Source organism: Schistocerca americana, chromosome 7 (assembly GCF_021461395.2).
Source record: "Schistocerca americana isolate TAMUIC-IGC-003095 chromosome 7, iqSchAmer2.1, whole genome shotgun sequence".
Classification (NCBI taxonomy): Eukaryota; Metazoa; Arthropoda; class Insecta; order Orthoptera; family Acrididae; genus Schistocerca; species Schistocerca americana.
In genome coordinates, this window is record NC_060125.1 from 36,189,519 (window position 1) to 36,217,060 (window position 27,542).

At 47.1% G+C, this 27,542-nt stretch overlaps 1 protein-coding gene across 1 annotated transcript in view; it reads right to left on the minus strand.

Moving 5' to 3' along the window:
* The window catches only part of LOC124622251 (protein unc-13 homolog C), a gene marked incomplete at its 5' end in the record, with an annotated part of 692,708 nt that overhangs the window by 645,060 nt on the left and 20,106 nt on the right, over window positions 1-27,542 (minus strand). The window contains 5 exons of the mRNA XM_047147909.1: window positions 1,053-1,096; window positions 5,548-6,150; window positions 8,527-9,036; window positions 14,642-16,943; window positions 16,995-17,964. Coding sequence (XP_047003865.1) covers window positions 1,053-1,096; window positions 5,548-6,150; window positions 8,527-9,036; window positions 14,642-16,943; window positions 16,995-17,964 — 4,429 coding nt within the window. The remainder of the gene's footprint in view (window positions 1-1,052; window positions 1,097-5,547; window positions 6,151-8,526; window positions 9,037-14,641; window positions 16,944-16,994; window positions 17,965-27,542) is intronic.

Sequence of the window (27,542 nt, forward strand, 5' to 3'; positions counted from 1 at the left end):
TACCGGTAGGTTTGAACAACACGCGAGTATTACGGAGATGCATCAGGAACTCAAATGGGAATTCCTGCAGGGAAGCCGATGTTCTTTTCGAGGAATACTATGAGAAAATATAGAGAATCGGCACATGAAGATTACTGCAGAACGATTCCAACTGCCGCCAACGTACATTTCGAAAAATTCAAATGTATGTGAAATCTTATGGGGCTTAACTGCCAAGGTCATCAGTCCCTAAGCTTACACACTACTTTACCTAAATTATCCTAAGGACAAATACACACACCCATGCCCGAGGGAGGACTCGAACCTCCGCCGGGACCAGCCGCACAGTCCATGACTGCAGCGCCTAAGACCGCTCGACTAATCCCGCGCGGCATACATTACGCCTGAGGAACACTAAGATAAGATAAATCAGGGCTCGTCCTGAGGCATACAGAGAGTCGCTTTTCCCTTGCTCTCTGCTGCGAGTGTAACAGGAAAGTAAATGACTAGTTGTGGTATAGGGTACACTCCGTCACGGATAGTACTGTGTCGTGTGGAGTATTTATGTACATACGTAGATGTGTCTGCATACATACTCCGTAGACGTGGGGGGTCAGGGTAACCGAAAGATGAGAAGGCGTCTCTCTCTCTCTCTCTCTCTCTCTTTCTCTCTCTCTCTCTTTGTGCGTGTGTGTGTTTTTGTTAAGAATTGACAAGAGTTTTGGATGCTTCTCGAACATTTTCCCTTAGATCTTCCTGTGTTTCGGACACTCTTTCACAGACCTGAAGAAATGTTACGTACTGCTCTATTCATTATAGGAGAGATGCGTTCTTATTAGACTCTGAGCAACGTTATACGGTCTAAATAACTTGTTAAATTACTCACGGCGTAACGTCTTATACAGTGATTATTTCGATATTGCGATATCAGTAATTTTTTCCTTTACAAGAACGCAACTTGTTTTGGGCAACTACACTACTTTACTTTTGCATTGTAATACTTCCCTTCTTATCGGAAACTGTGAGAAAGGAAATAGAAAATAAAATAAATGAAGGTAACTCAGTCAACTTACCCATTTCCTCGACCGCCACTTTCACTGCCAACTCCCGCTCCATTCTAGGGGTGGAAGGAAAGGGAAAGGGACAAAAACGAATATATTAGTAACGTTATTGACATATACATAAATATTTTGAGAACGACATGTGACCGTGTGACGGATACGCTTAGGGAAAGACAATTATTTAAAACAACAATTGATTTCGTGTCAGGCTTTGAGTCAGCCGTCGAATTTCCGCAAGTGTCTTAGTCCCTGAGATCTCCGTCACACTGGCCACTTACACACAACAGACATCAAAATGACACAGACAACAGTTCTATAGCAGCTAGTTATAAGCAGTTGTTTGAGCAACCAATACAATGTCTTGCCTTGATATGTATACTATACAAATTGCCGCCAAGAAAATACACACATACAGTTATAAAACTTGTACAAAATAATCTAAAACTAGTTTTCTATTATAAACAGTACTGAGTAGAGGTGTACATGTAAGTTACAAGAAGCGTATATCAAGTAGTATTATTAGCATACTGTCTAATAATTCAGTTTCCTGAGATGGTAACAAACATACTGACATTTCAGCGCATTGCTCTATGATGGAAGGAATGTATAGACACAACACGAACAGTTCCTGTGGAAAACATGGTTTAAAGAGACGGTTTCATGTAAGGACTTATAATTTAAGGAAGTAAGTCATCATTGGAAGTTTATAGAAAGTAAATCCTTACCCTGATAAATTGCTTTAATGTATTGCAACGCTACTTATAATAAAAACCTTAGAAAAATCACAACCTACTGATAAACTTGATATCTCACTGCTATTCCTTTGCGCGGAATATTTATATAAAACGATTTGAAACTGCCTACTTTGAGCTTTTTTATTAACAATAAAAAGCCACTGGAGGGGACTTGAACGTTTCTTCGCTGAATTTGACGCCACGTTCCAAAACTCTTAGCGGCACTATGAGATTGAAATAGTTACGTTTAATGAAAAAAGGTGTTTACTTTCAGCTTACCCACCGTGTAAAAGTGTAATTAGCTATGTCCGTGACTTTAAAAATAAGTAAGAGATTACGAAAATGTTTCTTGTATTCAACTATGTTGTTCAAGTACGAATAGCGGCAAATATGTGCGTAGGTGACAACCTTGTTTTTGGAAGTTACGTATTAAAGAGGCGTGCCGACGGTTAAATATCGTTTTGTATAAACTCCGAGCTACTTATGAAACAAGGGCTGGTTCCATTCACCCAGTGCAATTCGAACACGAGATAAGTAAAGAATTATGCCTGTTCTCTCCTGAGCTGTAGACGCCATATTTAAACAGAAAAAGAAGTCTCAGGTTGCACTGCATATGAAAAAAGTTTAATATTTTTCTGTCGAGGGGTTGTGCAAATTTACCATTCCTATATTTAGACACATTGTGAATACTGAAATGAAAGCATACTGCGACTTACTTTTAAAACACCAAATATTATGTCCTACAGGTTCTACTTAATCAAGCATGCTACATTCTACTCCAATTTATTACACTCATGCTATGTAACACTACAAGATCGTTGTTTTGAGAATGACTAGCACACATGGATACATTGTTATTAACTTTATAAGGCTACATTAATTGGCTTTGTTTTCCTATGTGAATCTCCCTTCGTCTCCTGTGCAGATCTGAAACAACGTTTACAGCGGTTAAACTGTCTTGGCATAACTATTAAATTAACAAAGGAAACATTTTACAGCATTAGTTCGGCTATATAACCAGGTACGTTGCACTATAAGCTAAACATCTGTATTAGGCACACGAAACTCTCAAAAACTTAAGTCTAAAAATAGAACACTGCAGTAAAAAATTTGCACAACTTGACAGAGCACCATCAATAAATAGCGAAGCATGAAACAAATGAATGCATTTTTTAAGAACACTGGCTCTGCTTAGAGCATTTCTATTTGCATATGGGATCTATTTCATCAAATACGATACTAATTTTTGTATTAGAACATTTGTACGACTCACCGTTTTGTACATCCTCAGTAAAATACGACACTAAGACGCAAAGGGCTGTGTACGAAGCTTTTGAAATTCGGAGTTTAATTCCCGTATACATGGTGTGCGACTATTCGACCGCATTCGATGTCAATATTAACTTACAAAACACTGATGGAAACAATCTGTATTTCACTACATTACTCTTTATTGACATTACGGCTAAAAGCGTGGACAGAGCTCTCAGGAACGTGCGACATTTAATGGCATGGCAACTGCGAAGAGTGAGTTCTTTCTACTCAGCGCTGTTGTCGAGGAAGACAAGAGTGTTTTGCACCTAGCGGCATAGCTATGTACAAACCCACGGAGCGAACTCGTATCTTGATTCCACTTGGTGTTCTGCCGCCCACTCTGTGTGGACGGCACTGTGGTGTGGTGGCGAGCACCAGCTAGCGGCTGCGTGCACTACTCACGGGCAAACACGCCACCTAGCCTCTGTCCTTCCACGTAGTTCCCTAAGAGAATGCCGTCTGTTATTCTCTCTCACCAAAGTCGATACAAGAAAGAATCAACAAGTCTGCAGGGTACGTAAAATACTGAAACTTGTGGACAGTTTGTGCCAATATTGAAATACTTAAAATACGGTGTTTTACTATAGGTATCACATATAATATTATTAGTACTAGATACATGAGGATAGCAGGAAGCACCTGCGGATATTAGTGAGATATGTATAACATCACAGTTCATTGATTTTTTTAGATGACATAAGTAAATTATTCACGTACAGTGACGCCTAGAAGAACGGAAGCATTTCTATCACAAATAATAAGTTATGTTTTATTCTTTATAGATATGTTTCCCGGCATTCCCCATTAAATGGATATATTGAGCATCATGAGGTGGTGGTGGTGGTTAGTGTTTAACGTCCCGTCGACAACGAGGTCATTAGAGACGGAGCGCAAGCTCGGGTTAGGGAAGGAAATCGGCCGTGCCCTTTCAAAGGAACCATCTCGGCATTCGCCTGAAACGATTTAGGGAAATCACGGAAAACCTAAATCAGGATGGTCGGAGACGGGATTGAACCGTCGTCCTCCCGAATGCGAGTCCAGTGTGCTAACCACTGCGCCACCTCGCTCGGTGCATCATGAGGAATAACGGTGACCATCATTTCAGTTTCCATTGAAACAGCGTGTTTCAAGGTATTTGCTTGTTTCTCGCGTCTTCTTCAGAAGCTAGCAATTAAAATTCATTAGTGACTTGGCGAACTATGTTGCCATGTTTCCAAAAACGACGCATTTACATCTTTCAAACATCACTTCTAATAACCGATCCTAGTGGTACACTGACGGCTTTCAGCAGCGTCTGTTATGATTTACGTAGCCTTCGAGGTAATACTGTATTACGATCTAAAAAGTCATATCTTTAAAAGCCAGAGCTTCTCGGTTGTCCGGTAACATTACCCATTTTATTCTTTTAAACTAGAAAATTAGGATGTTATTTTGTTAGCGAGCTCTGGAAGAGTCTTTCTACGCGCTAATACAAGGTACTAAAAGCAATTCTACGTCACTGGTGCTTGCGTTTTTCCTAGCGAGGCTAATGTTCTGCACTATAGGCAAGAGCGCAGTAAGACTTAAATATTTACCCCTTCGGTCGTATCGAAACCCCCCTGAGTACCATGATGATGTTTGGGAACCTCTGCTATTTCCAGTGAGGGCTCCGCTGTTGCTTCGCGACCCTCTGTGGAGTCCTGCAATTGTTCAGATTCTCTTACATTCTCCACATGCACTTGAAAGCAACAGTCATCTCAAATGTATACTGCATTAGGCCTATGTTTACCGTGTTACAGAACCGTTTATATAACTACGCCTCTTAACAAACCACAGCGTCTTAGTACGTCGCACGATTGCCACATTCAGGGTGCATGCACTGTACACGGGCTCAAACTTCCTGGCTGCCGGCGGCAGACAGAAAGAACATCAATACACAGAAAACATTTACCTAGACATGACAATAACATATACATTATGTACTAACAACGCCAATACAGTGATACAAAGTTTTACGTGAAATATATGCGAGTACACAAGGAATTTCGTTAAATGCAAATGTTCTGAACTCCACTGCTCAGTGTGCAACGACATATTAATACCGTGCTGGCCACCAACAACGTATCTGTTTACGTAGTTTGGCTACTGTATCGTAATGAAACATTGGAAATTATGGTCTGGCCCACAGTCCTTGTCACGGAAAGAGCTTTGTAAGATTGAACAGCTTCGGTGGTGAACTGCTTGCGATGGCACAGGAGGAGTGCCGCATGAAATCTTACTAAAAGCGAACAGTAGCCTAGTTTTGGATGTCAAGGACTTGTACTGCGATGCATTTTTATCTGGCCTGTTATTTGCAAAAGAGACAGACCCCGGTGGTGAGGCATCCACGGGCTGTTTGTGGAGGGCCCGTGACGAAAGCGGCCACTTCACAGACGCTGGGCGGCAGCAATGCCGACCGCGCTCGGCCCGAACCTACTTACAGAAGCGGCCGTGCTGGCGCACGTGCTGGCGCCCGGGGTCGCCGCGGCGGCCGCTTCGTGTATCTTCTCCTCCGCCTTGCGCTCCTTGAGCGCCTTCAGCAGCTTCCACTTGCTGCCGGGACCTCCCGCCCCCGCTGCCGCCACCGCGGCCACCTCCTCCGCGCCGTCAGCCGCTGCTGGAGGCGGCGCCACCGCCGCTGGGGTGGCGGCAGAATCGTCCACCAGCTGCTCGCGGTCTCGGTCGGCCGCCGTCGGCCCCTCGTACTCCTGTACAGAGACAGGGCCGCGCTCCGCCTCCCTCATTTCGTCGTACAGCATGTCGTCCTCGTCGGGGCTATCGGGGCCACTCGTCTCCCCCGACGAAGACTCTTCGTCGGAGGATCGGCGCCTCTCATCGGCCGGGACTGTAGCTGCCCCTGTGGGCGGCACCTCCAGTTGGTCCTCTTCTTCGGGTCCCCATAGGTCGGAGGCTCTGACCCTGCGAGGTTGCTCGTCTGCCTCCACGAGGCGCGTCTTGAGCCGCAGCTCCTGCAGGACGAAGGACATCTGCTCCTTGATGTCCTCGCCCGGCTCGAACGATGGTGGCTCCGGCTCGAGTAGCACCTGACATGGCCGCCCGCAGAAAACAGAAATTTCAGTGACGCGCTTAGCCCCTCCTCCACATCCTTCCTGCCAATGTCAGCTTATGCTCCTCTGTGTGTGTGTGTGTGTGTGTGTGTGTGTGTGTGTGTGTGTGGTACACGCGTGCGTGCAAATTTCTGTGTGTCTGTGTATATTTCTCGTTACTGTGCGCTACCACAAAGATTAGAGATATTCACAAATTACTGACAGACAGAGAAGACACAGTCAAGATATAATTCTGAATCTTAAAATACAGCCGCCTACTTGAAGAAGCGCATTAAAAAAATAAATAAAAAAACTCATCCTTGTGTAAGAAGCACCAGACATAAGCATAAATTAAAGCGACTGATTGCCAGAAGCAGAATATCCTTTTCCCCCAGGTACCCATAGTTTCAGGATTTCATTAGTCGCTTGCCTGTCACAGCAAGTAACTGGCAGACTTGCTATGTGGCTGCCTGCTTAATCAGCGTGTTAACACAGTACATGTATGAGAAAACACAGTGGCCGTAATCTGGCAGTGAATTATAGATGGTAGTGAACATCCTAAGTGCCTTAGGATACTACTTGGACTTAAAGACAGGAGAATAAAACGAAATATAATGATGTACTCACTGAAGATGTTACCAATAGAGGGCGGTGAATGGAACAGTGAGTTATTTATTCCCACGTGTTGCCTTCGATGCAACAGAGAACTGAATGAATAAAGTACTACGAAAGGACTAGAATCATTGCTTAGGACAGTGGTATTCGAATCAGAAGACTCTCATGTAAGAAGAAAACAAGAAATGCAGCTTTCAGGGACGTAGAGGATTTTCATTTCAAAGTAATAAGCAACGTGCATCACCGAGCCAGAAATTTGTTTCTTCGACATGCGAAACATGCTGAAACATGTGTGAATTTCGTATAGTAGGCGGATACAAAGTGTTATCTATTGCACCACAATTTTTTCATTGCAACCAAAACGCCTGGGACAGGTTCCAGTCACAGCAGTTTTTAATGTGAACATAATCATTTATTGAACCCAGTGAAGAACATTTATAACGACACGCAATGTGTTCAGTATGTCTGCAGTACTCTTTTAATGTGTTTGATGAAATGTTGTTTGTAACATAACTTGTTTAAAATATCCAGTGTACATGTGATGGGTTAGTAAGTATGTTTTTATTCAGAGATAATATGATATATTGTGAGTTAAGATTTTAGATCTCTTGTTTGAAATATATATAGTTTCATATTTTACTACGGAGGGTTTCTGTCAGCTCGATGTCTTCACTCCTTTGGTAATGTGGAGTAAATTACCCAGATAATGAGAAACGGGTTGTGGACTATGGCTTAACTAGCTGTAACTTTTGAAAAAGCGATTAAACGATGCGAAGTTATATCGAATATAAATGTGTCAGGAAGGATTTTATGAAATTATTTGTGTGGAGTGGATCCTTGTATAGTAGTGACTTGCGAACGATAAACAGCTGAGACGAAAAGAGTACAAGTTTTTGAAATGTGATGCTGCAGATAATTGTTCTAGATTAAATGAGTATATCGGAGAACTAATAAAGAGATGCTAAAACGATTTGGGGAAAAATGAAATTTAATGCACGACTAAAATATGTGATCGGTTCGCAAGCAACTTCCTGAGGCGTCCAGGGAACGCCAGTATGGTACAGGAGGGGAGTGTGAGAAGTGACGACGGTAAAGGAAGACAAAAGCTTGTCTGCAACAAGCTGGCCCAAAAGGATACATGTTGCCGTAATTACGGAGAGATGAAGAGACTTGCACAATATAGACTAGATTGGAGAGCTGTAACATACTAGGTAGATCGAATAATGAGGAGATACTGAAACGAACTGCGGAGGAAAGAAATTTGTGGTACAACCTGACAAAAGAAAGGGTTTTTTTGACCGGACGTATCCCGATGGACCAAGTTATAGTCATTTAGCATTAAAGGGAAGAATTGCGGTTGGGGGGGGGGGGGGGGGGGAGGGATGGCGAGCGGTCACGGAGGACAGGAGATGATGAGAGTCGCATTGACTACACTCGCTCTAAAAGCTGTATCAAACAAGTCTTCGCACGGAACACCACAACATCGACAAGGCCACGTCGACAAACAGTACGTGGGCTGGAAAAGGTGTCGACGGCAGAGAGCGAAGCCTGCAAGGGTGGGAAAATATGCAGAGCTTTACACTCCCCAGGAGGCCAGAAGTGAGAAGTGACGGAGCTGTGAGATGAGAGTACGAGCGGATAGTGAGAAACGTGCGAGAGTGTCTCCTAGAGTGTGGTGACCCTAGGCTGCGAGTGTGCGAGGCGGGCCTGGGGCGGCCGTGTCACCTGCTGGTCGAAGCTGTCGCGCCGGCCGGCGACGCCGGTCTCTACGCGGCGCTCCAGCTCCTCGAGCTTGCGCAGCTCGTAGCAGTACCACTCGTCCTCGCTGTCTATGCTGTCCTCGGTGCTCTGGCGGCGCGACGACACGCGTGACGCGCTGCGCCACGAGTGCGTGCTGCGCACGTCGTCGTCCTGCGCCTGCGGCAGGTCGCGGCCCCACGGCACCTCGAGGCTCTGCCGCGGCTGCGGCTGCGGAGGGGGGCCCCCTGGCGTCGCGCCCCGCACGCCGGACTGCGAGGGGCTTCCCTCAGCAGAGGGCAACGCCGGCAGCTGCTGGTGGGGTGCTGGCTGCGGCGGCGGCGGCGGCGGCGGCTGCGGCTGCGGCGGCTGCTGCGGTTGCTGTTGCCACTCTGGCTCCGTCCGGGGGGCCGGCTGCGGGGCTGGCTCGTTTCCCTCCTGCATCGCTTTCACTTTCCGCTCCACTTCCGTCTCCTGCTGCTGCTGCTGCTGCTGCTCCTGCAGCTCCTCGTCCTCCTCTTCCGAGAACATCTGACCGACAAACACAACAGACAGACCAATCAAGTTCTGGGAGGGTGCAGTGCGTCTATCGAGGAAATGGCATACAATATCCGATCAGAAGTATCGAGTCAACCGTATATACACTGAGGCAACAAAAGTCACGGGATACCTCCTAATATCGTGTCCGACATCATTTTACCGGTGTAGCACAGCAACTCGATGTGACACGAACTTAACACGTCGTTCGAAGCCTCTGCAGAAGTAATGGGCAACGATGCCTCGACAGCCGTCCATAATTGCGAAAGTGTTGCCGGAGCTGGATTTTGTGCACGAATTGACATCTCGATTATGTCCCATAATTGTTTGATTATCTTAATCTTGCCGACATGGGTGGCCAAACTATTCGCTAAAATTGTCCGGAATTTTCCTCAAACACATCGTGAGCTGGTGTGGCCTGTTGACGTGGTGCATTGTCATCCATAAAAATGAAGTCCACGAATATGGACTCCAAGTAGCCGAACATTACTATTTCGGGTCAATGGTGTATTTAGTTGGACCAGAGGAGCCAGTCACTTCCGTGTACAGACAGACCACCCCATTGTGGAGCCACCACTATCTTGCACGGTGCCTTGTTGACACTTAGTTCCGCGGCTTCGTGGGGTCTGAGTCACACTCTAACTCTGCCACCAGCTCTTACCAACTGAAATCGGGGCTCATCTGACCAGGCCACGGTTCTCCAGTCGTCTAGGGTCCAGCCGGTATGCTCACGAGCCCAGGAGAGGTGCAGCAGGCCATGTCGTGCAATTAGGAAATGTATTCGCGTCGGTCATCTGCTGCAATAGCGCATTAAAGCAAACTTTCACCGCACCATTCTAACGGATACATTCATCGTATGTATCACATTGATTTCTGGAGTTATTTCCCACAGTATTGCTCGTTTGTTAGCAGAGACCACGCCGTGATAAACGCCGCTGCTCTCGATCGTTAAGTGAAGGCCATCGGCCACTACTTTGACCTTGGTGAGAGGTAATACCTGAAATTTGGTATTCTCAGCCCAGTCTTGACACTGTTTGTCTCGGAATGTTGTATTTCCTAAGAGTTTCGGAAATGAAATGTCCCATGCGTCTGGGTCCAACTTCCGCTCAGCCTTCAAAGTCTGTTACGTCCTGTCGTGCGGCCTTAATCACGTCGGAAACCCTTTCACACGAATCAGCTGAGTACAAACGAGAGCTCCGCCAATACATTGTCCTTTTGTATCTTGTAGACGGGATGCTGCTGCCATCGATATATGTTCGTATCGCTTTCCCTCCACTTTTGTCACCTCAGTGTCATGCGAAAATGACGGCTGGATGTGAAGAAAGGCGGACCCAGCAGTATGAGAGTAGGGAGGGAGTTTTGTCAGCAGGGAAGCAGCAACAGCAGAGTGGGCTGGTTAGGGGAGCTCAGTGACTTCACACGCGGACGTCATTTGTGTGCCAATGCGTAACAAATCCACCTGTGCCAGATTACCCCGAGCCCCAGGTACCAGATTAAGTGAGGCAGGGTGAGCCATGTTGCAGTTCTATTTCATTCTAGTGACGATCAGAGGTATTCGATATACTTGTTGTCTCCAGTCGCCGTGTAGATACCGGGAGCGTGCCACGAAGCAGGTACTCAGCGCCGGCCGCGCTTGCGCAGAAAGTGTTGGCCGTTTCTCGTTTAGGACACTGGACGGCAGTTGGTGGACTTACACACGGCTGGTCAACAATGTGGGGCTAGCAACTCCACTTCCTTGACGTGAGAAAAACTATTGCTTGGACGATTACATGAAACTTCCGGGCCCAAGTCACTCCTGAGTGCGCAGTACGTTTCGTGACAGGTAATCTATGGTCGCTGGTAAGAGGGTGTTCTGGAGTGTTACATGCTGGATTTGTGCAGCTGTAACCTGTCTCTGGGAAATATTATGACTGTGTTCACACCAGGATGTTCTTGTAATGCCCCTGGTCGTGCTCTAACATTTATTTCCACCATGCTAGTTTGCTTACCGAGTAAATTAGAGAATACATTTGATGGCTGGAAAGGAGTTAATTGTTACCAGTATTTCACTGTTATATGACAATACCTCCAGCAGTCAGTTTCTGAATTCGTGTTATGCTTCACCTACCTTTTAATGTCAATTGTACGGGAAACTGCTAATATTTTATTGTCTACTTCACTTCGGCAATTCCACTACACCACAGTATCTATGGTGAGCTGTGATTACCGTTCTGGTAACTTGCTCTATTTTTTCATGTGTTGTAGTAAGCCGAAAAGGTCGCGTGATTCGTTGTCTGTATTAAGCTGGATCCCAGTAACGGGAGGACGAGCGCGTAAGCTGCAAGCAGCGCGGCGCCAATCCTCCTCTTAGTGCTTAACCGATGTGGTTAATGTATTTCTTATTATCAAATTTTCTCCATGTTAATTACATCAAACGTGTGTGTAAGTATTTCTTAAAATCAACTGAAGGTAATGTTTTTCTGGTCTTAAGTTTTATCTGGTTAATTAAGGTTATGTAAATTATTATTGAATATTGAAAGATTCGCCGGCCGCAGTGGCCGAGCGGTTCTAGGTGGTCCAGTCTGGAACTGCGCGACCGCTACGGTCGCAGGTTCGAATCTTGCCTCGGGCATGGATGTGTGTGATGTCCTTAGGTTAAGTTAGGTGTAAGTTCAAAAATGGCTCTGAGCACTTGGGACTTAACATCTGAGGTCATCAGTCCCCTAGAACTTAGAACTACTTAAACCTAACTAACCTAAGGACATCACACACATCCATGCCCGAGGCAGGATTCGAACCTGCGACCGTAGCAGTCGCGCGGTCCCGGACTGCGCGCCTAGAACCGCTGGACTAGGTGTAAGTAGTTCTAAGTTCTAGGGGACTGAAGACCTCAGAAGTAAAGTCCCATAGTGCTCAGAGCCATTATTGAAGGATTCACTAATGCCTATTTGCGTTAAAACACGCTAGAATTTCTTAATTCTATCTTTTGTTTTAGTTGAAAACTTTTGTTTGAAATTAAGATAAAACCAGTAACAACTGAGCTAAGTACAGTGGTTCATTTAATTATTGCTAACGATGAGTTAATTTTATATCAGTGTTACCATTGTACCATATTTCCTTCTATGAAAAGAAACAGGAGAGAAGAATTAAAACGACTCTGAGAAATAAATGTTTCACTTTGACAAAAATATTTCTTTTCTGCCACTTCCACATCCACACGTTTGCTATCCAGGTGCAATTCAATTTCAGCTCTTGTACAGCTGCCGTATACAGCTGTGGGTGGTGTGACTTGGTTGCAGAGGCGCGGAGGAACAACCGGAGCCGAGCCAACACCAGGCAGACCGTCTGTCTCATATGTGACAGGCAGGGCAGGCAGCACAGTGCGTTAAGCCACGTATCCCTGTAGTCGCAGCTAACCGACGCTCGAGTCTGACGCCAATGGGCAGTGGATGACTGGAAACGAGTAATTTGGACTGGTGAATCATGCTGTGCCCCAAGGCAGGGTTTGGATTTGGTGAATGTTTGTCAACAGTGAAATATGATGGGGGGGGGGGGGGGTTCGTGATTAGGTTACGATTACCTTACTGCGCTCGAGAAAACGCTAAATGCAGAAGGATGTGAACACGTTTTGCAACACTGTGTACTGCGCACAGTAGAGTGACAGCGACGTGACGATGACAATGCACCCTGGCGTAAGGCTGCGTCTGCGAGGTAATGGTTTGTGGACAGTAACACTCCCGAAATGGGTTGGCCTCAACAGAGAGCCGACCTGAGCCCAATGGAACACCTGTGGGAGTCAGAAGGTCGAATTGGTTCCACACCCCGGCGCCCAGCACCACTACCTTCCCCGGATTCAGTTCTGAGAGAAGAATGGACTGTCGTTGAAAGTGTGTCCAGCACTGTTTAAGCCTTCATAATGGCGATGGGTGCACACACACCATGGTAGTACCCACTAATGTTTCTCGGGGATACTTTTGATCAGATAGTGCACAAGATGATAATATGTCGAATTTTGAAATATTAAGGTGTTTCGTGTTCTTGTTAAGCAGGCATGACAACAGACGGCGAAACAATTCAGAGACGCACTGCTAGGATCTAATAGTTTGCTATAGCCCACATGAAAGTGTAACTGGAAGACTCGAGGAACTTATATGTTAATATGGTTTTTATTTGCGACCACAGACCTGTAGTACTTAGAAATTACGTCATTTTCTGCCTAGACATTTATTAAATATATTTATTCACCATATCGGTTTCAGCCTGTTGTGCCATGCTCAAGTGCTCACTATGAATTGCGTCAGTGTACAATCTTACCTTTCGATAGGATACTGTCCTCGCATCAACAATATTTACATAATCATATGCATAATAAGAAAGCAGTCTTCGTCATCAATATAAAAAGGACGTAGCACTCTGTGTAACAATTCCTATCCGATTAATATCCATACTACACTCTTAAATGTCGACTGTGTGTCCACCAGGTGCGACATTTGTTAACAAAACTAAAAAAAAATGTTTAAGAGGGCAGCGTGACATGATCGTGATAAGAATTGTTACATCAAGTGCTACGTCCTTTAATAGTCAAAGGTTCTTCCTGGTAGCAGAAATTCTGACACCAATAAATCGCAATAAGCAGCCAGTTTCACTGCAAACGGTACATTTTTCATTCCTTCCATGGCTGCGAACCAGAATATTTAAATGAGATCATGTTCGCCAACGACTATCCTATTTATTATAATGTCCACAATTACGGTTTCCAGGTTTAAGTCGTTTTCAACTAGTTAGTGGGCTGTGAACATCAGTTTCTAACTTAAGTGAAATCTGTGTGAGCCTATAGGGCTCATGTCAGCATTCGTCACATACATCACCGGTGTATAACAGAAGGAAAAAAAACTCGTGGAATTTAATGATGGTTTCTACACACGTCAGTAACGTACACCAAGCTCAGAGATTTTTTCCAACAGTTATATACGGATAGTGTATGTGACAATGCTGACATGAGAGATATTAGCTCATACACGTCTCATTTTTTTCCCTGATGTTGACAGCCGCTGTGTTTTCTTCAACCTAAACATTTGAAAATAAGCTAAAAGTCGAAACTGCTATTTTTGAAATTATGATGATTAGCACAGTCGGTGATGCTCATGATGTGAGGATGTTTATCTTGGTAGTATGTCACTTGTCCTCCAGGCTGTGCCACGGTGGAACTTTACGTGTGGAGTAATCCAGATGCATCAATAAGATGTTTTTCGGCAGAGCTTCGTGAACCTCTGTGGACATTTATATCAGATTTGGTAGCATCAATACTCCGTGAGTATTCGCCATTAAAAATGTCGCCGAATGTTGTATAGCTAATGAACAAAAGATCATGGACAGCCAAGCAAAGGCTGAGGAATTTGTTTATTTGACCTGGAGTGACTTTTCAAAACCTCCACCACGAATGGGTGGGTGGGTGGGGAGAGGGAGGGACAGAGAGAGAGATAGGGGATGGGGGGGGGGGGCGGAGGAGCGAGATGTCACTGCAGTGAAACGAAAACTATCTTCAGCTCAATTGTACCATGATGTTTTTTGAAACTGTGCGACTCTGGGGAAGTAAATAAGTGTGCCGGTAACGACAAACCTGCGACTGGCTGTCGTCGGCCATCTTGTTGGCACCAGTGCCGACAGCGTCCTCGGTCCCCGTCTGGTCCTCAGACACGGTGGAGGACTGCCTCTGGCGGTACTTGCCGAGCGCCCGCGAGACGGCAAACTCGCGCGACGCGCCTCCGATGGCCCCTGGCGGCAGGTGGATCTTGTCGGCGGGCGGCGGCGCGCCGTCCTCCGGAGTGGTCGCCGGCTGCGTCGGGGCCGAACTGCGTTTCACGTCGCCCACCGTCGCGAACAGCGACGCCGACTCGGCCAGGTCGATCGGCTTGCTGCTGCTTTTCGGTATCTCCGCCTTGGGTTCCGGCTGCGCAGCCGCCAAGTTGGACTCTTCTATTTTCAACTGCAGCTGCTGCTTCTCGATCTGCTGTTGCTGTTTGTCGATTTGTTGCTGTTGCTTCTCGATCTGCTGCTGTTGCTTCTGCAGTACCTGCTGCTGTTGCTGGAGGGACAGCTGTTCCTGGTCCATAAGTTGCTGTTGCTGTTGTTGAATTAGTATCGCCTGCTCCTGCAGGTACTGCTGATGTTGCTGTTGCTGTTGTTGCTGTTGTTGTTGTTGCTGCTGTTGTTGTTGTTGTTGCTGCTGCTGCTGCTGCTGTTGTTGTTGTTGTTGTTGTTGTTGTTGCTGTTGTCGTTGCACTTTGACGAATACAGGACCGTGTTCTGGCGTCGCAGCATCGGAGAAGACGCTATCCTCGCTGTCGGATACGACGCTGGTTCGTCCGCTCCACTCCGTTTCCGACTGTTCCGGATCTGACAGTGAGTGGGCGCCACTGCCGCCCTTACGTTTGGCCTTCTGCAAGATGCCCGAGACCGTAGAAACCAGAGGGTTCTTCTTCTTTTTGCGGGGCAGCGTGCTGACGTACTGTTGTTTGGAGGCGGCGTTTGTGCGACTGGTAGCCTTGCCTCCCATCGCCAGATCTTCGCGGCGCACGCCAGCCGGCAGTGAATGGGAGCGGTGTCGCTTGCTAGACAGGTGCAAGTCTGGCAGCCAGCTGCTGACTGAGCTCATGGCAGATTTCAGCTTTCCCCTCTTGCTCGACCGCTCCTCCACTGCGTAGGTTGGATCTTTGATATCGGCTGCTATGGAGATGTAACCAGACTGGGAGACTATCACACTGCTCGGATCGAAGTACTCTGGACCGTCTTGTATGAGGTGGTGGTGCTCGGGAAGGTTCCTATTGCGTAGATCTAGCTCTAAATCTGACCGCTGGCTCCAGGTGTACTCGCGTGGACCACCGTAATCTTCTCGTCTATCCGACATAGCGTCCTGCTGCCGTCTCGGGTCATACTGTGCCATCATATATGCGTGATCCTGCTGTTGCTGCTGCGTCGTCTCGACAGACCTAATCGAACTGGACGTGTGGTCACGTTTCATAGTCATTCCTGCAACACTGATACTCTGTTGTTGATCCAGTGGTGCCCACTGCTGGGCATAGTTACCGCCTTGTATTTGCTGTTGTTGCTGCTGCTGCATCATTACATTATTGTCATAGCGATTGCTTGTGGGATAATAAGAAAGAGCGTCAGTAATATTGCCGGTGGGGAACATAGTCCTGTACATGGCCGTCTTGTAGCCCTCCATATTAGAAACACCCTGGCTGGGAACAGAGCCCGTCGAATGGCCGCGCTGGAGGGACTTTTTGCTAGGATACTGCTGACCGACGGGAGCGGACGTAGTGGGGTAAACGCTCGTCGATAGACTCCTGGTGGGTGGCTGCCCTCGTGGCTCGGCCATGTAGCGGTAAGAGCTCGGCGTTTCGTTGTCGGGGTAGTACCGATACACCGGCTGGTGCTGCTGCTGATATTTGCGGTCACTGCTGCTTCCTCGGTCGTTGTAACGGTAATTATTTTGCTGCTGTTGAAGGTCGTCTCGGTAGCTGCGGTAGCCGCCGACTAGATTGTTTTGTTCGTTGTTGTTGCACGGTTCGACGAGGTCGGGGAATCCCCCTACGGTAGGCTTGTAACTAGCCGTACCGCTAGTGTAGACCGAAGTGTAGGCCTGTTGTTGGCGGTTGCTGCCCGCTACGGAGTATATGGCCGGCTGCTCGCTGCGGTACAGGAAGTCGCCGTAGGAACTGGTGTGCGGACGGGGGCTGACGTCGCCCGGCTGCGGGAACGCGTCCGCCTTCCCTAGCATCAGCGCTTCCGCCGCCGTCGCGTACGAGGAGGGCGGGGTCTTGTTGGACGAGCTCTTGGGCGACCCGGGTGACTTTTCGACACTCGACCAACCGCTCATAGACGACAGCCCCGAATCCGATTTGGCGGTACATATGTTGCTCGTCGCCGACGCTGCCGCAGCCGCTACCATCGCTTGCGCGGCCGACGACGAAGACGAAGACAACTTGAGCACATTTTTTGGAGACATTCGCGGCGACTTTGGGGAGTGCGGCGTCCTCGGACTGAGCCTACCCTGCTGCTGCTGCTGCTGCAGCTCGGAAGAGAGAGAAGTAATTGACGCAGATTTGGGAGCCACGAACGGCGCCGGGCTCCCGGGTGGAGGCGGTCTCGAGGACGCGGCGGAAGATAGGGTGTCTTTGCCGGGCAGAGGGAAGTGGTCCGGCGGCGCTGGGGGTGGCGGGCTCGAAGGCGACGGGCTGGGCGTCGCCGACAGGTCCAGGTCCAGCTGTCCGCGCTGGCCCGACGGCGCCGGCGGCGGAGGGGGCGGCGGCGGCGTCGACCCGCCCACGTAGCCGTCCTGCCGCGTGCGCAGGCTGCCCGCCGGCGACGGCAGCTTGTCGTAGTCGTACCGCGGCGGCGCCACGTCGGAGTAGAGGCGGCGGTGCGGCCGGGGCGAGGCCCGCGGCGAGGGCGCGGACACGGGGGCGGCGCCGGCCGAGCGCAGCGCAGCCGCCACCTCCGGGTCGGTGGTGCCACTGTCGGTGGAGAGGCGCGAGCTGGAGCGCGACTTGCCCAGGTCGGACAGGCAGCTCCAGCCGTCCAGGTCGGCGTCCACGTAGATCTGGCGCAGCTGCTGGTCGATGACGCTGGTGTCGCCGCCGGCGGCGGCGGCGGCGGCGGCGGCGGCGGCGGCGGCGGCGGCCTTCTCCTCGGCGAGCGCCGACCCGGCCGGCGTGTCCAGCAGCAGGCGGTCCTGCAGCTCGCGCAGGTCCCGCGAGTCTCTCTGCAGCTTCGACGTCAGCCGGTCCAGCTCCTGCAGCTTCTCCAGCGCGACCTGGTCGATGGCGCTCAGCCGCGCCAGGTCCTGCTCACTCACGCAAGGGGAGTCCCCGCGGTAGTCCTTGTAGTCGAGCGCGCTGTACACCTCCACCTCTTCCTCGGCGTCGCCCACGCTGCTACCTATTGCACAGAAACGAGTACGAATCAGAGTAACGACGGACATTTCTGCACTTTCGTGTAACCGCTCGAAACAAAAATTTTCGGTAATTACATCTGCAGAGCAACTGGAGTCACCATCTACATCTACAATGTGTAAACGACAACTGTTTCCGACGTACCGCGGTGGTGTAGGTCGAGTCGAGACGAACGCATCGATACCGGCGAATAAATGCTTCTATCGGAACACAAAAAATGCGAATATGTTCCCCTTTATTTAAAAGACTCTGAATGAAAAGTGGGGTACCAGCTGCCTCATTCTACATTCCTCGGCACCTTTGGAAATTTTCCCAGAAATTTTGACACGCGAACATATTCGCGCTCTTTATAAGATGCAACTCGTCCGTCACTCACACGAGCTTCCCCTAACTGTAACTCACTCACAATCAGTAGTCCATCGGTCTTAGTCGTTGGTAACCGGCCACTACCAGTTTCCCTTTCTCCCTCACTCATTAGGCCCAACTCACTATCATTATCCCTCTGTGTCTCTCTCTGTTATTGTCTCCCGTGTCACAATCACACACCCCTTCGTTCTGTCCTCTTGCAGCATCCTCCCACTGTCGCTGTCTCTCTCCTGCTCTCTCTTACTGCTAATATCTCATTCCTTCCTTCTTACAGCTGCCGTCTCTCTTCACTGTCACTATCTCTCTCTTATTCGTTGTGATTGTCATATATTCTGTCTCTCAGTATCACTGACTCCCACCCACTTCCACTTTCTCTGTCATTTTCTGTTTGTACTTCAGCCCACCTCCCGGCACTCCTGCTATCACTTTTTCTAGTACTGTTCTGTCACTGTCAGCTATGCTCGACTGCCATTGCGTACCTCTTATTTACCCATATTGAAATCAATGCCTCCTTCGCTCTTTCTATAACACAACTACTGTCTGCTACCGTCATAGGGTTTGTCGACCTGGAAAAAGCTTTCGACAATGTCAGATTGTGCAACATGTTCGAAATTCTGAGGAAAATGGGGATGAGCTATAGCAGAAGACGAGTAATGTACAACATGTACAAAAGCCGAAAGGGGATCATAAGAGTGGGAGACCGAGAACGAAGTGCTCGGATTAAAAAGGGTGTAAGACAGGGATCTAACCTTTCGCTCATACTATTTAATCTATACGTTGAAGAAGCAATGGTGGAAATAAAAGAAAGGTTCGAGAGGGGAATTAAAATTCAACGTGAAATAATAGTAATGATAGGATCTGCTGATGAGATTTATATCCTCAGCGAAAGTGACGAAGAATCGTAGGATCTGCTGAATGGAATGAACAGTCTAATGAGTACAGAATATGCATTGAGAGTAAATCGAAGAAAGACGAAAGTAATAAGGTGCAGCAGAAATGAGAAAAGCGAGAATCTTAACACGAGGGTGGGTGTTCACGAAGTATACGAAGGTACGCGAGGCAGCAAAATAACCCGTGACAGCCGCAGCAAGGACGACATAAAAAGCAGACTATCATCGGCAGAAAGGGAATTTCTGGCCAAGAGAAGTCTACCAGAATCAAACATAAGTCTTAATCTGAGGAGGAAATTTCTGAGAATGTACGTTTGGATCACAGTCTTGTATGGTTGTGAAACACAGACTGTGGGAAAATAGGATCAGAAGGCAATCGAAGCATTTGAGATGTGGTACTACAGACGGCTGTTGAAAATTTGGTGGTCTGAAAGGTAAGGAATGAGAAGGTTCTGCGCAGAATCGGAGAGAAAAGGTATTTATGGAAAACACTAACAAAAAGAAGGGGCAGGATGATAGGACATCTGTTAAGGCATCAGGAAATAACTTTCATGGCACTAGAGGGAACTTTAGAGGGTAAAAACTGTAGAGGAAAGCAGAGGTAACTAGTAAGAAAAGAAAGACAAAAGCCTTCTCGGTAACCGCGGCTGAGTTTTGCTATCCAAAAAACAAATTTTTGTGGTGTTTCTCGATAACGGATAAAGTGTTTTGTGTCTTTTAGACAAATGTCTAGGGAATATAGTGTTAAAATTTGAACAATTTGCTGCGGTTATTTATTATATACATTTCGCGACAAACCGGATTTTACATATAGAAGTAGGGTAACTTTGAACCTCTGAATCTTGGAAATGGATAAAGATATCAAGAAAATTTTCAATATTCTTTGAGACCGGGATCTTATAAAAACTTTCAGCCATTCGCTGTGCATAACCGTATGCAACCATCGCCTGGGTATTGATCATCTGATGACGGCGAAAATATAGTAAAACAGGCCTCTTCTGCGGTTTTCCACCCGTGAACTAATGGCGCCTCCATAAGTCCTATCAAGACCGGCGTAGACAATATAAAATGCTGAAAGAACCAACAGATTTGCTCCATTTGCCTAAGCAATTTGTATAAAATTCACGCTTTGACCCTGTAATTGAGGATAGTGATACTAAGACGATCCTTCTGTTGGGTATACAAAAGGTCCCTAGCCCAAGGGATATCGAAAACACTTTTATCACCAACAGAACCAGCATCGGAAAATCCCGTTTTTAGGCACGGCGTTTTTGGACGTATTAGGTACGCATGCTGTCGCATGCTTACCGCTAAGACACTTATGGTTTATCAAGGCAAGTAGACAGCCTCAAACTGGCCTACAAAAGGTAAGCTACAGCGCATGCGCGCCGCGTGACATTTTGCTAAAATCGCCCTTGTATATTACAAATTCCTTGTTCTCGCATTAACAGAATGTAAAGTTGACGCTTGCGGAAAATTACCTCAAAATATTTTGAATTTTACCTGCGTAGAATTAACAATTAAGTCATTTTGTTTGGCTGTCGTTCTTAATGAGCAACTACGGTGCTTCTTAAGGGTTAAGCTCAGTCCATACGGGCGGCTGGTGGAAGACGTGAAGGCTGCTGACCTTGCTCGCGGGTTGCAAGTGGAGCTTGCAATTTACAGCATCGTTCCCGAACTGATACAGCCCCTTGGGTTGGAGCCGAGTGAAGGGTCTCAACCAGACTCCGTCGATTCTGTGACGTTTTTGGCTGCAGATTTCTGGACGTGCGTTATAGAATGAAGAATTGTAGCACTCCCCCTTATAGGTCAGACACGCACTACAACCGGCCCGCGACGGGTTTCTTCCGCGGCCGGCGGACGAAAAGTGTAAAGTCACTCCTAATGATTTGTCGACTAGGGTTGCCTATCTCTTGGTTGTATTTTGTTTTTCTATTATTTTTCTTCTTAATATTAGTAAATAGGTCTTGTGCGTATCAGAATACTGCAACTGTTGAAACTGAAGGTAATTTATAATGAATTAACTGCAATTAATTGCTTTCGTTGGGGTTCATTTTTCCATGATGACATTCAGGATATCTTACTGCGCACCTTCAGATATCAATACTTATTTACGTGTCGTGAACAGTGTTTCTTTTTTATCAGTTTTGTAAAATTTTGCAACGGAAATGTTTCAGGCAGTTATTATAAAACGTAGTAAGTAAGGATACAATGTTCATGACGCGTACATAAATATAAACATCAGTAGGTGGGGTGAAAATAGAATGAATGTTCTCTCAAACACGTATGTTTTGAGGCATAATTTGTTGCCGTGTTGTGCTGGGAAAGGGCGGCCATTCACATCAGTGCGTTACCCCATAAACATTAACATTACGAAAGATATAGTTGTGACTTTATGCGCAGGGAGCGTTGTGGTCCGCGAGCTTAAGTGCGTGAAAGCTCGCCAGTCAGTACGCAGAGACTGAAATGAGACCGCGTGGAAAGTAAAGACATTTTGACTGTCAAAATGTTATCAGTAAATTGTCGAAGTATTAGTAACGAAGTTCCTAAGCTTACTGTCCTCCAGGGAAATTGTCGCGCTGAAATTACTCTCAGACCCGAGAGCTGGCTGAAACAAGAAGCAGATGGCTCCCAAATATTTAGTAAGGTACTGAATGTATTCCGAAAAGACAGATTAGACACCACAGAGAATGTTCATTGAAACCGACAAAAATATTGTGTCTATCGAGGTCGAAATTGACTCTGACTGTGAATTTATACGGACGCTTTTAACGGGTCCAGATGGGCTCAAGTGAATCATCGGATTCCGCCGCAGCAGTTTTAGAATCATTCAAAGAAAAACTGTGTTCAGTAGCGCAGAAATACCCAGATCATGCAATATTAATTGGAGGCGACTTTAACCTACCGAGTATAGTAGACTCAGACGTCTTTGGAATCACTGTAGGTGGTACGGGCAGGCAGTCTTGTGAAGTATTGTTGAACACGATTCCCGCGAACTGTGTAAATATTTTAGCGTTGTAGTCGTGAAAAGGGCCTCACCATGCTTACTAAAGTTTTAAATCCAAGAAGAAGGCTAGGAGAGAATTTTTGCTAGAAAAATCAGCTAAGCACTTGCTGTCGTGCCAGTTAGGCAATGAATGGACATAATTTATCCCAATAAACTGCCTATTGGCTTCTGTCTCGGGTTCTTCGGCCGACGTTCATCTAATTGCCGGCAATGGAGGGTGAAGCTTTGACAATGCCAGCCACTCGTGCTGGCGAAACGGGAGAAAAATCATTAGATGAACGTCGGCCGAAGAACCCGAGACAGAAGCCAATAGGCAGTTTGTCAACAAGTGGCCACGAAAGCCTTAACAATTTTGTATTATCCCAATAAGATGGACGTAGAGGAATTATGGCAAAGTTTAAACGAATTGTAAATCGCACTCTGTAGTAGTATGTGCCGAGTAAGTGGATATGGTTTAAAGAGCCTTACAAATAACGACCGACATAAGTTGGCAGAAATCTTTGCGTCTGCAAAAAGATCTGTGCACGACCCGGACAACTACCACCGATCATACCTTACCAAACGATCTTGCAGAGAACCTGAGGAAATTCTGGTCCATTTAAAATCACTAAGCTGGTCGAAGGATTTTATCCTGCCACCCGTGACCAGGCTGGTGTGACTGTAAAAGTTAGCAAAAGGAAAACTGAAGCTTTAAATGAAATCGTTCACATAGGCGGATAGTGCAAAGATACCGTCGTTTGACTTCGCAAAGACCCCCGTATGAAGAATATAGTAACAGGCATCCCTGGCGCAGAGAAGTAACTGAAAGAGCTGGAAACGAGTAAGTCGTCAGATTCGGATGAAAACCCAGTGCGGTTTGATAGAGAGTATTACGCAGCGTTGGCCCCTTGCTTAGCTTCCATTTATCGCCAATTTATCATCTAAAGTCAAGTCCCAAGAGAATCGAAGGCGACTCCTGTATATAAGAAGGATAAAACGACGACCCGCAAAATTATAGACTGATGTCTTTAACTTCGGTTTGCTGCAGAACTCTAGAACATTTTCTCATTTCGAATATAATGCATTTCCTTGAAGCAGAAAAGTTCCTGTTCGCAATTAGCATCGATTTGGAAAGCATCGTTCCGTGCGAAAATCAGATTGCACTCTCTTTTCTCGTATGATACCCTGCTAACCATGGATGGAGGGGAACAGAAAAATTCCATATACCTAGATTTCCGGAAAGCGTTTGACACGTTCCGCCACTGCAAATTGTTAACGAAGGTCCGAGCGTACGGATTAGGTTTTCAGACACGTGAGTGGCACGAAGCCTTCTAGACAACGGTGTCCTCAGGAGTGTCACAGGGAAGAGTAATACGATCGTTCTTATTCTCTAAATACATAAATGGCTTGACGAATAGCGTCTGCGGCTTTTTGCTGTTGTAACTGTGGTGTAGGGGGCGTGTCGTCATTGAGTGACCGTAGGATGATAGAAGACGAACTGGACAAAATTTCTAGGCGGTGTGATCAATGGCAGCTTACTCTAAATGTACAAAATCTAGGCGTAACATTGCACAGCGATATGAAACAAGATGAGCATTTAAGAAGTGTAGTAGAGAAACCGAACAGTCGAGTTTGAGAGAGATTCAAGAAAGTGTGATACATCTGTAAAGGAGACCACGTATGGAATACTAGTGAGACCATTTCTTGAGTACTATTCGACTGTTTGGGATCGCCATCTGGGCGGATTAAAGGAAGACATCGAAGCAATTGAGAGACGTGCTGCTAGATTTGTTACCGGTAGGTTCAATCTGCAGCGAGTATTGCGGAAATGCTTCGTACACACCAATGGCAATCCGTGGAGGGAAGACGACATCCTTTTCGCGAAACACTATTGAGAGAACCGGCATTTAAAGTTGACTGCAGAATGATCCTACTACCACTAGCATATACACTCCTGGAAATGGAAAAAGAGCACATTGACACCGGTGTGTCAGACCCACCATACTTGCTCCGGACACTGCGAGAGGGCTGTACAAGCAATGATCACACGCACGGCACAGCGGACACACCAGGAACCGCGGTGTTGGCCGTCGAATGGCGCTAGCTGCGCAGCATTTGTGCACCGCCGCCGTCAGTGTCAGCCAGTTTGCCGTGGCATACGGAGCTCCATCGCAATCTTCAACACTGCTAGCATGCCGCGACAGCGTGGACGTGAACCGTATGTGCAGTTGACGGACTTTGAGCGAGGGCGTATAGTGGGCATGCGGGAGGCCGGGTGGACGTACCGCCGAATTGCTCAACACGTGGGGCGTGAGGTCTCCACAGTACATCGATGTTGTCGCCAGTGGTCGGCGGAAGGTGCACGTGCCCGTCGACCTCGGACCGGACCGCAGCGACGCACGGATGCACGCCAAGACCGTAGGATCCTACGCAGTGCCGTAGGGGACCGCACCGCCACTTCCCAGCAAATTAGGGACACTGTTGCTCCTGGGGTATCGGCGAGGACCATTCGCAACCGTCTCCATGAAGCTGGGCTACGGTCCCGCACACCGTTAGGCCGTCTTCCGCTCACGCCCCAACATCGTGCAGCCCGCCTCCAGTGGTGTCGCGACAGGCGTGAATGGAGGGACGAATGGAGACGTGTCGTCTTCAGCGATGAGAGTCGCTTCTGCCTTGGTGCCAATGATGGTCGTATACGTGTTTGGCGCCGTGCAGGTGAGCGCCACAATCAGGACTGCATACGACCGAGGCACACAGGGCCAACACCCGGCATCATGGTGTGGGGAGCGATCTCCTACACTGGCCGTACACCACCGGTGATCGTCGAGGGGACACTGAATAGTGCACGGTACATCCAAACCGTCATCGAACCCATCGTTCTACCATTCCTAGACCGGCAAGGGAACTTGCTGTTCCAACAGGACAATGCACGTCCGCATGTATCCCGTGCCACCCAACGTGCTCTAGAAGGTGTAAGTCAACTACCCTGGCCAGCAAGATCTCCGGATCTGTCCCCCATTGAGCATGTTTGGGACTGGATGAAGCGTCGTCTCACGCGGTCTGCACGTCCAGCACGAACGCTGGTCCAACTGAGGCGCCAGGTGGAAATGGCATGGCAAGCCGTTCCACAGGACTACATCCAGCATCTCTACGATCGTCTCCATGGGAGAATAGCAGCCTGCATTGCTGCGAAAGGTGGATATACACTGTACTAGTGCCGACATTGTGCATGCTCTGTTGCCTGTGTCTATGTGCCTGTGGTTCTGTCAGTGTGATCATGTGATGTATCTGACCCCAGGAATGTGTCAATAAAGTTTCCTCTTCCTGGGACAATGAATTCACGGTGTTCTTATTTCAATTTCCAGGAGTGTATTTCACGTAAGGACCTCGCAGATAAGATAAATTAGGGCTCACATGGAGGCATATAAACCATCGTCTTTTTGTCGCTCTATCTACGAGAGGAACAGGAACGGGAATGACTAGTAGTGATACAAGGTACCCTCTGCCATGCACCATATGGTGCTTTGCGGAGTATGTCTATATATGTAGATGTAAATGTAATTATTTTGTGCATAACGTCTACAAAAGTCTTTTGCTTTCATTACTTTCACTGGAAAGTTAAAATTAATAATGTTAACGAAATAGCCGACTAAGTCAGTGACGTAAAAGAGCGAGTGGACATTGAAAATCTCGCACGGCATGCAGGCGCCGTAGTTAAGTTGCTTTTGTAGACTAACTTGACGTTATTTCCCCTATTTGATAGACCCAAGTGTTCTTTATCAAACTGATCGTTTCGACTACACATAGACCACTGTGGTACGTTGTAAACGGTTTCGTTTACATATTGCATACTTCGCAGGCCACCTTTCGGTGTGTAACCGAGCGAGGTAGGGCAGTGGTTAGAACTCTGAACGCGCGTTCGAGAGGATGAAGGTTCAAATCCGCGTTCTGCTATCCTGAATAAGCTGATCTGTGACTTCCTTAATCACTTAGAGCAAATGCTGCGATGGTTCCTTTCAGCTGATTTCCTTCCTCATCCTTCTTTAATCCGAGTTTGTGCTCTGTCTCTAATGATATCGTTGTCGACGGGGTGTTATGCTCTGTTCTTCCTTCCTTCCTTCTTCCATTGTGTTGTGAAGGATACTTTCGCACAACGATTCGTGGTACTCTCTAATCTTACCTTTGTAACGGTCCAGTTGTTTCATGTAATCGGCAAAGAATGTCCGGGACGGGTTCCATGTTGTATGCCGAGGAGGCGCAGTAAAATGGCCCAAATGGAACGAACACACAACTCGTTGTTGTCTCGGAGAAATAAAAAAATCGTGTCAGTCATTCCTTGCCTCCTAATCGTCGTGGACAGACCGATATATGTTTTCGCTAGAGCTAGTACAGTTATAATTTATTTATTTTTAAAGATTGCTCGTAAGTTCTTACGTACTACGATGAGTAGTGCCTGTAGCGTTATTGGAAGAGTATACAACAGTTTGTTATTAATCCAGTGGTCAGTCGTTTCCTGTACAAAATGAACTAAAAAGAAACTATTTTACTTTCAGTCAATTCACAGTATGTGCAGCCGTTTTAATTACTGTGTGAAGCTGAGACGTTATTTTGCTTTGTTTCGTTATTTGGCGTTCTTTGGTCGTTAGCGGCTGCCGGAGCACTCAGCCAGATGCATACTCTGGGGAACCAATTATGAGTCTTAATTTAAATTTACCTGCTAATTTTTTTCAGGCCCTTATAGCGGTGGTTCACCAGAGGCAAATTATAAGTCACATGGAAACGAAAATTATACAGATGCAAAAAGGTAAGTACACTGTTTATATTTCAAAAGTAATCGCAATCTAGGTTAATAAATTTATTCTACTGCGAGACAAGACTGTCAATGCATTCATGGAGAAATGTTTGCATTTACCTGCTATGACGTACACCAAGATTTCGACAACGCTGCAGAAGTTTCGCTGGGAAAGCCTTGCGCGTTCTCCACGCAGTCCCGATCTCTCCCCACCCGGACGAAAAGGTGCACGCCTGCGGTACTGCCGTGGTTTCACAGGCAGCCGCAAACGTTCTCCATGGTTCTTTTCCGAGACACATGTAGGTGAAACCAAGTTATTGGTTGACTCTTCTACGAATGTACGCTCTCAGAACTTTAGGAACAAACCACACAGTGAACGCCTCTTTTGCAGTGTCTGTCACTGGAATTGAATTAGCATTCTGTGACGTTTTCGCGATTGCTAAACGAACCTGTGACAAAATGCGCTGCTCCTTCTCGGATATTCTCTATTTCCTATATCAATCCTCTCTGATAGGACTTCATGGCCTGTT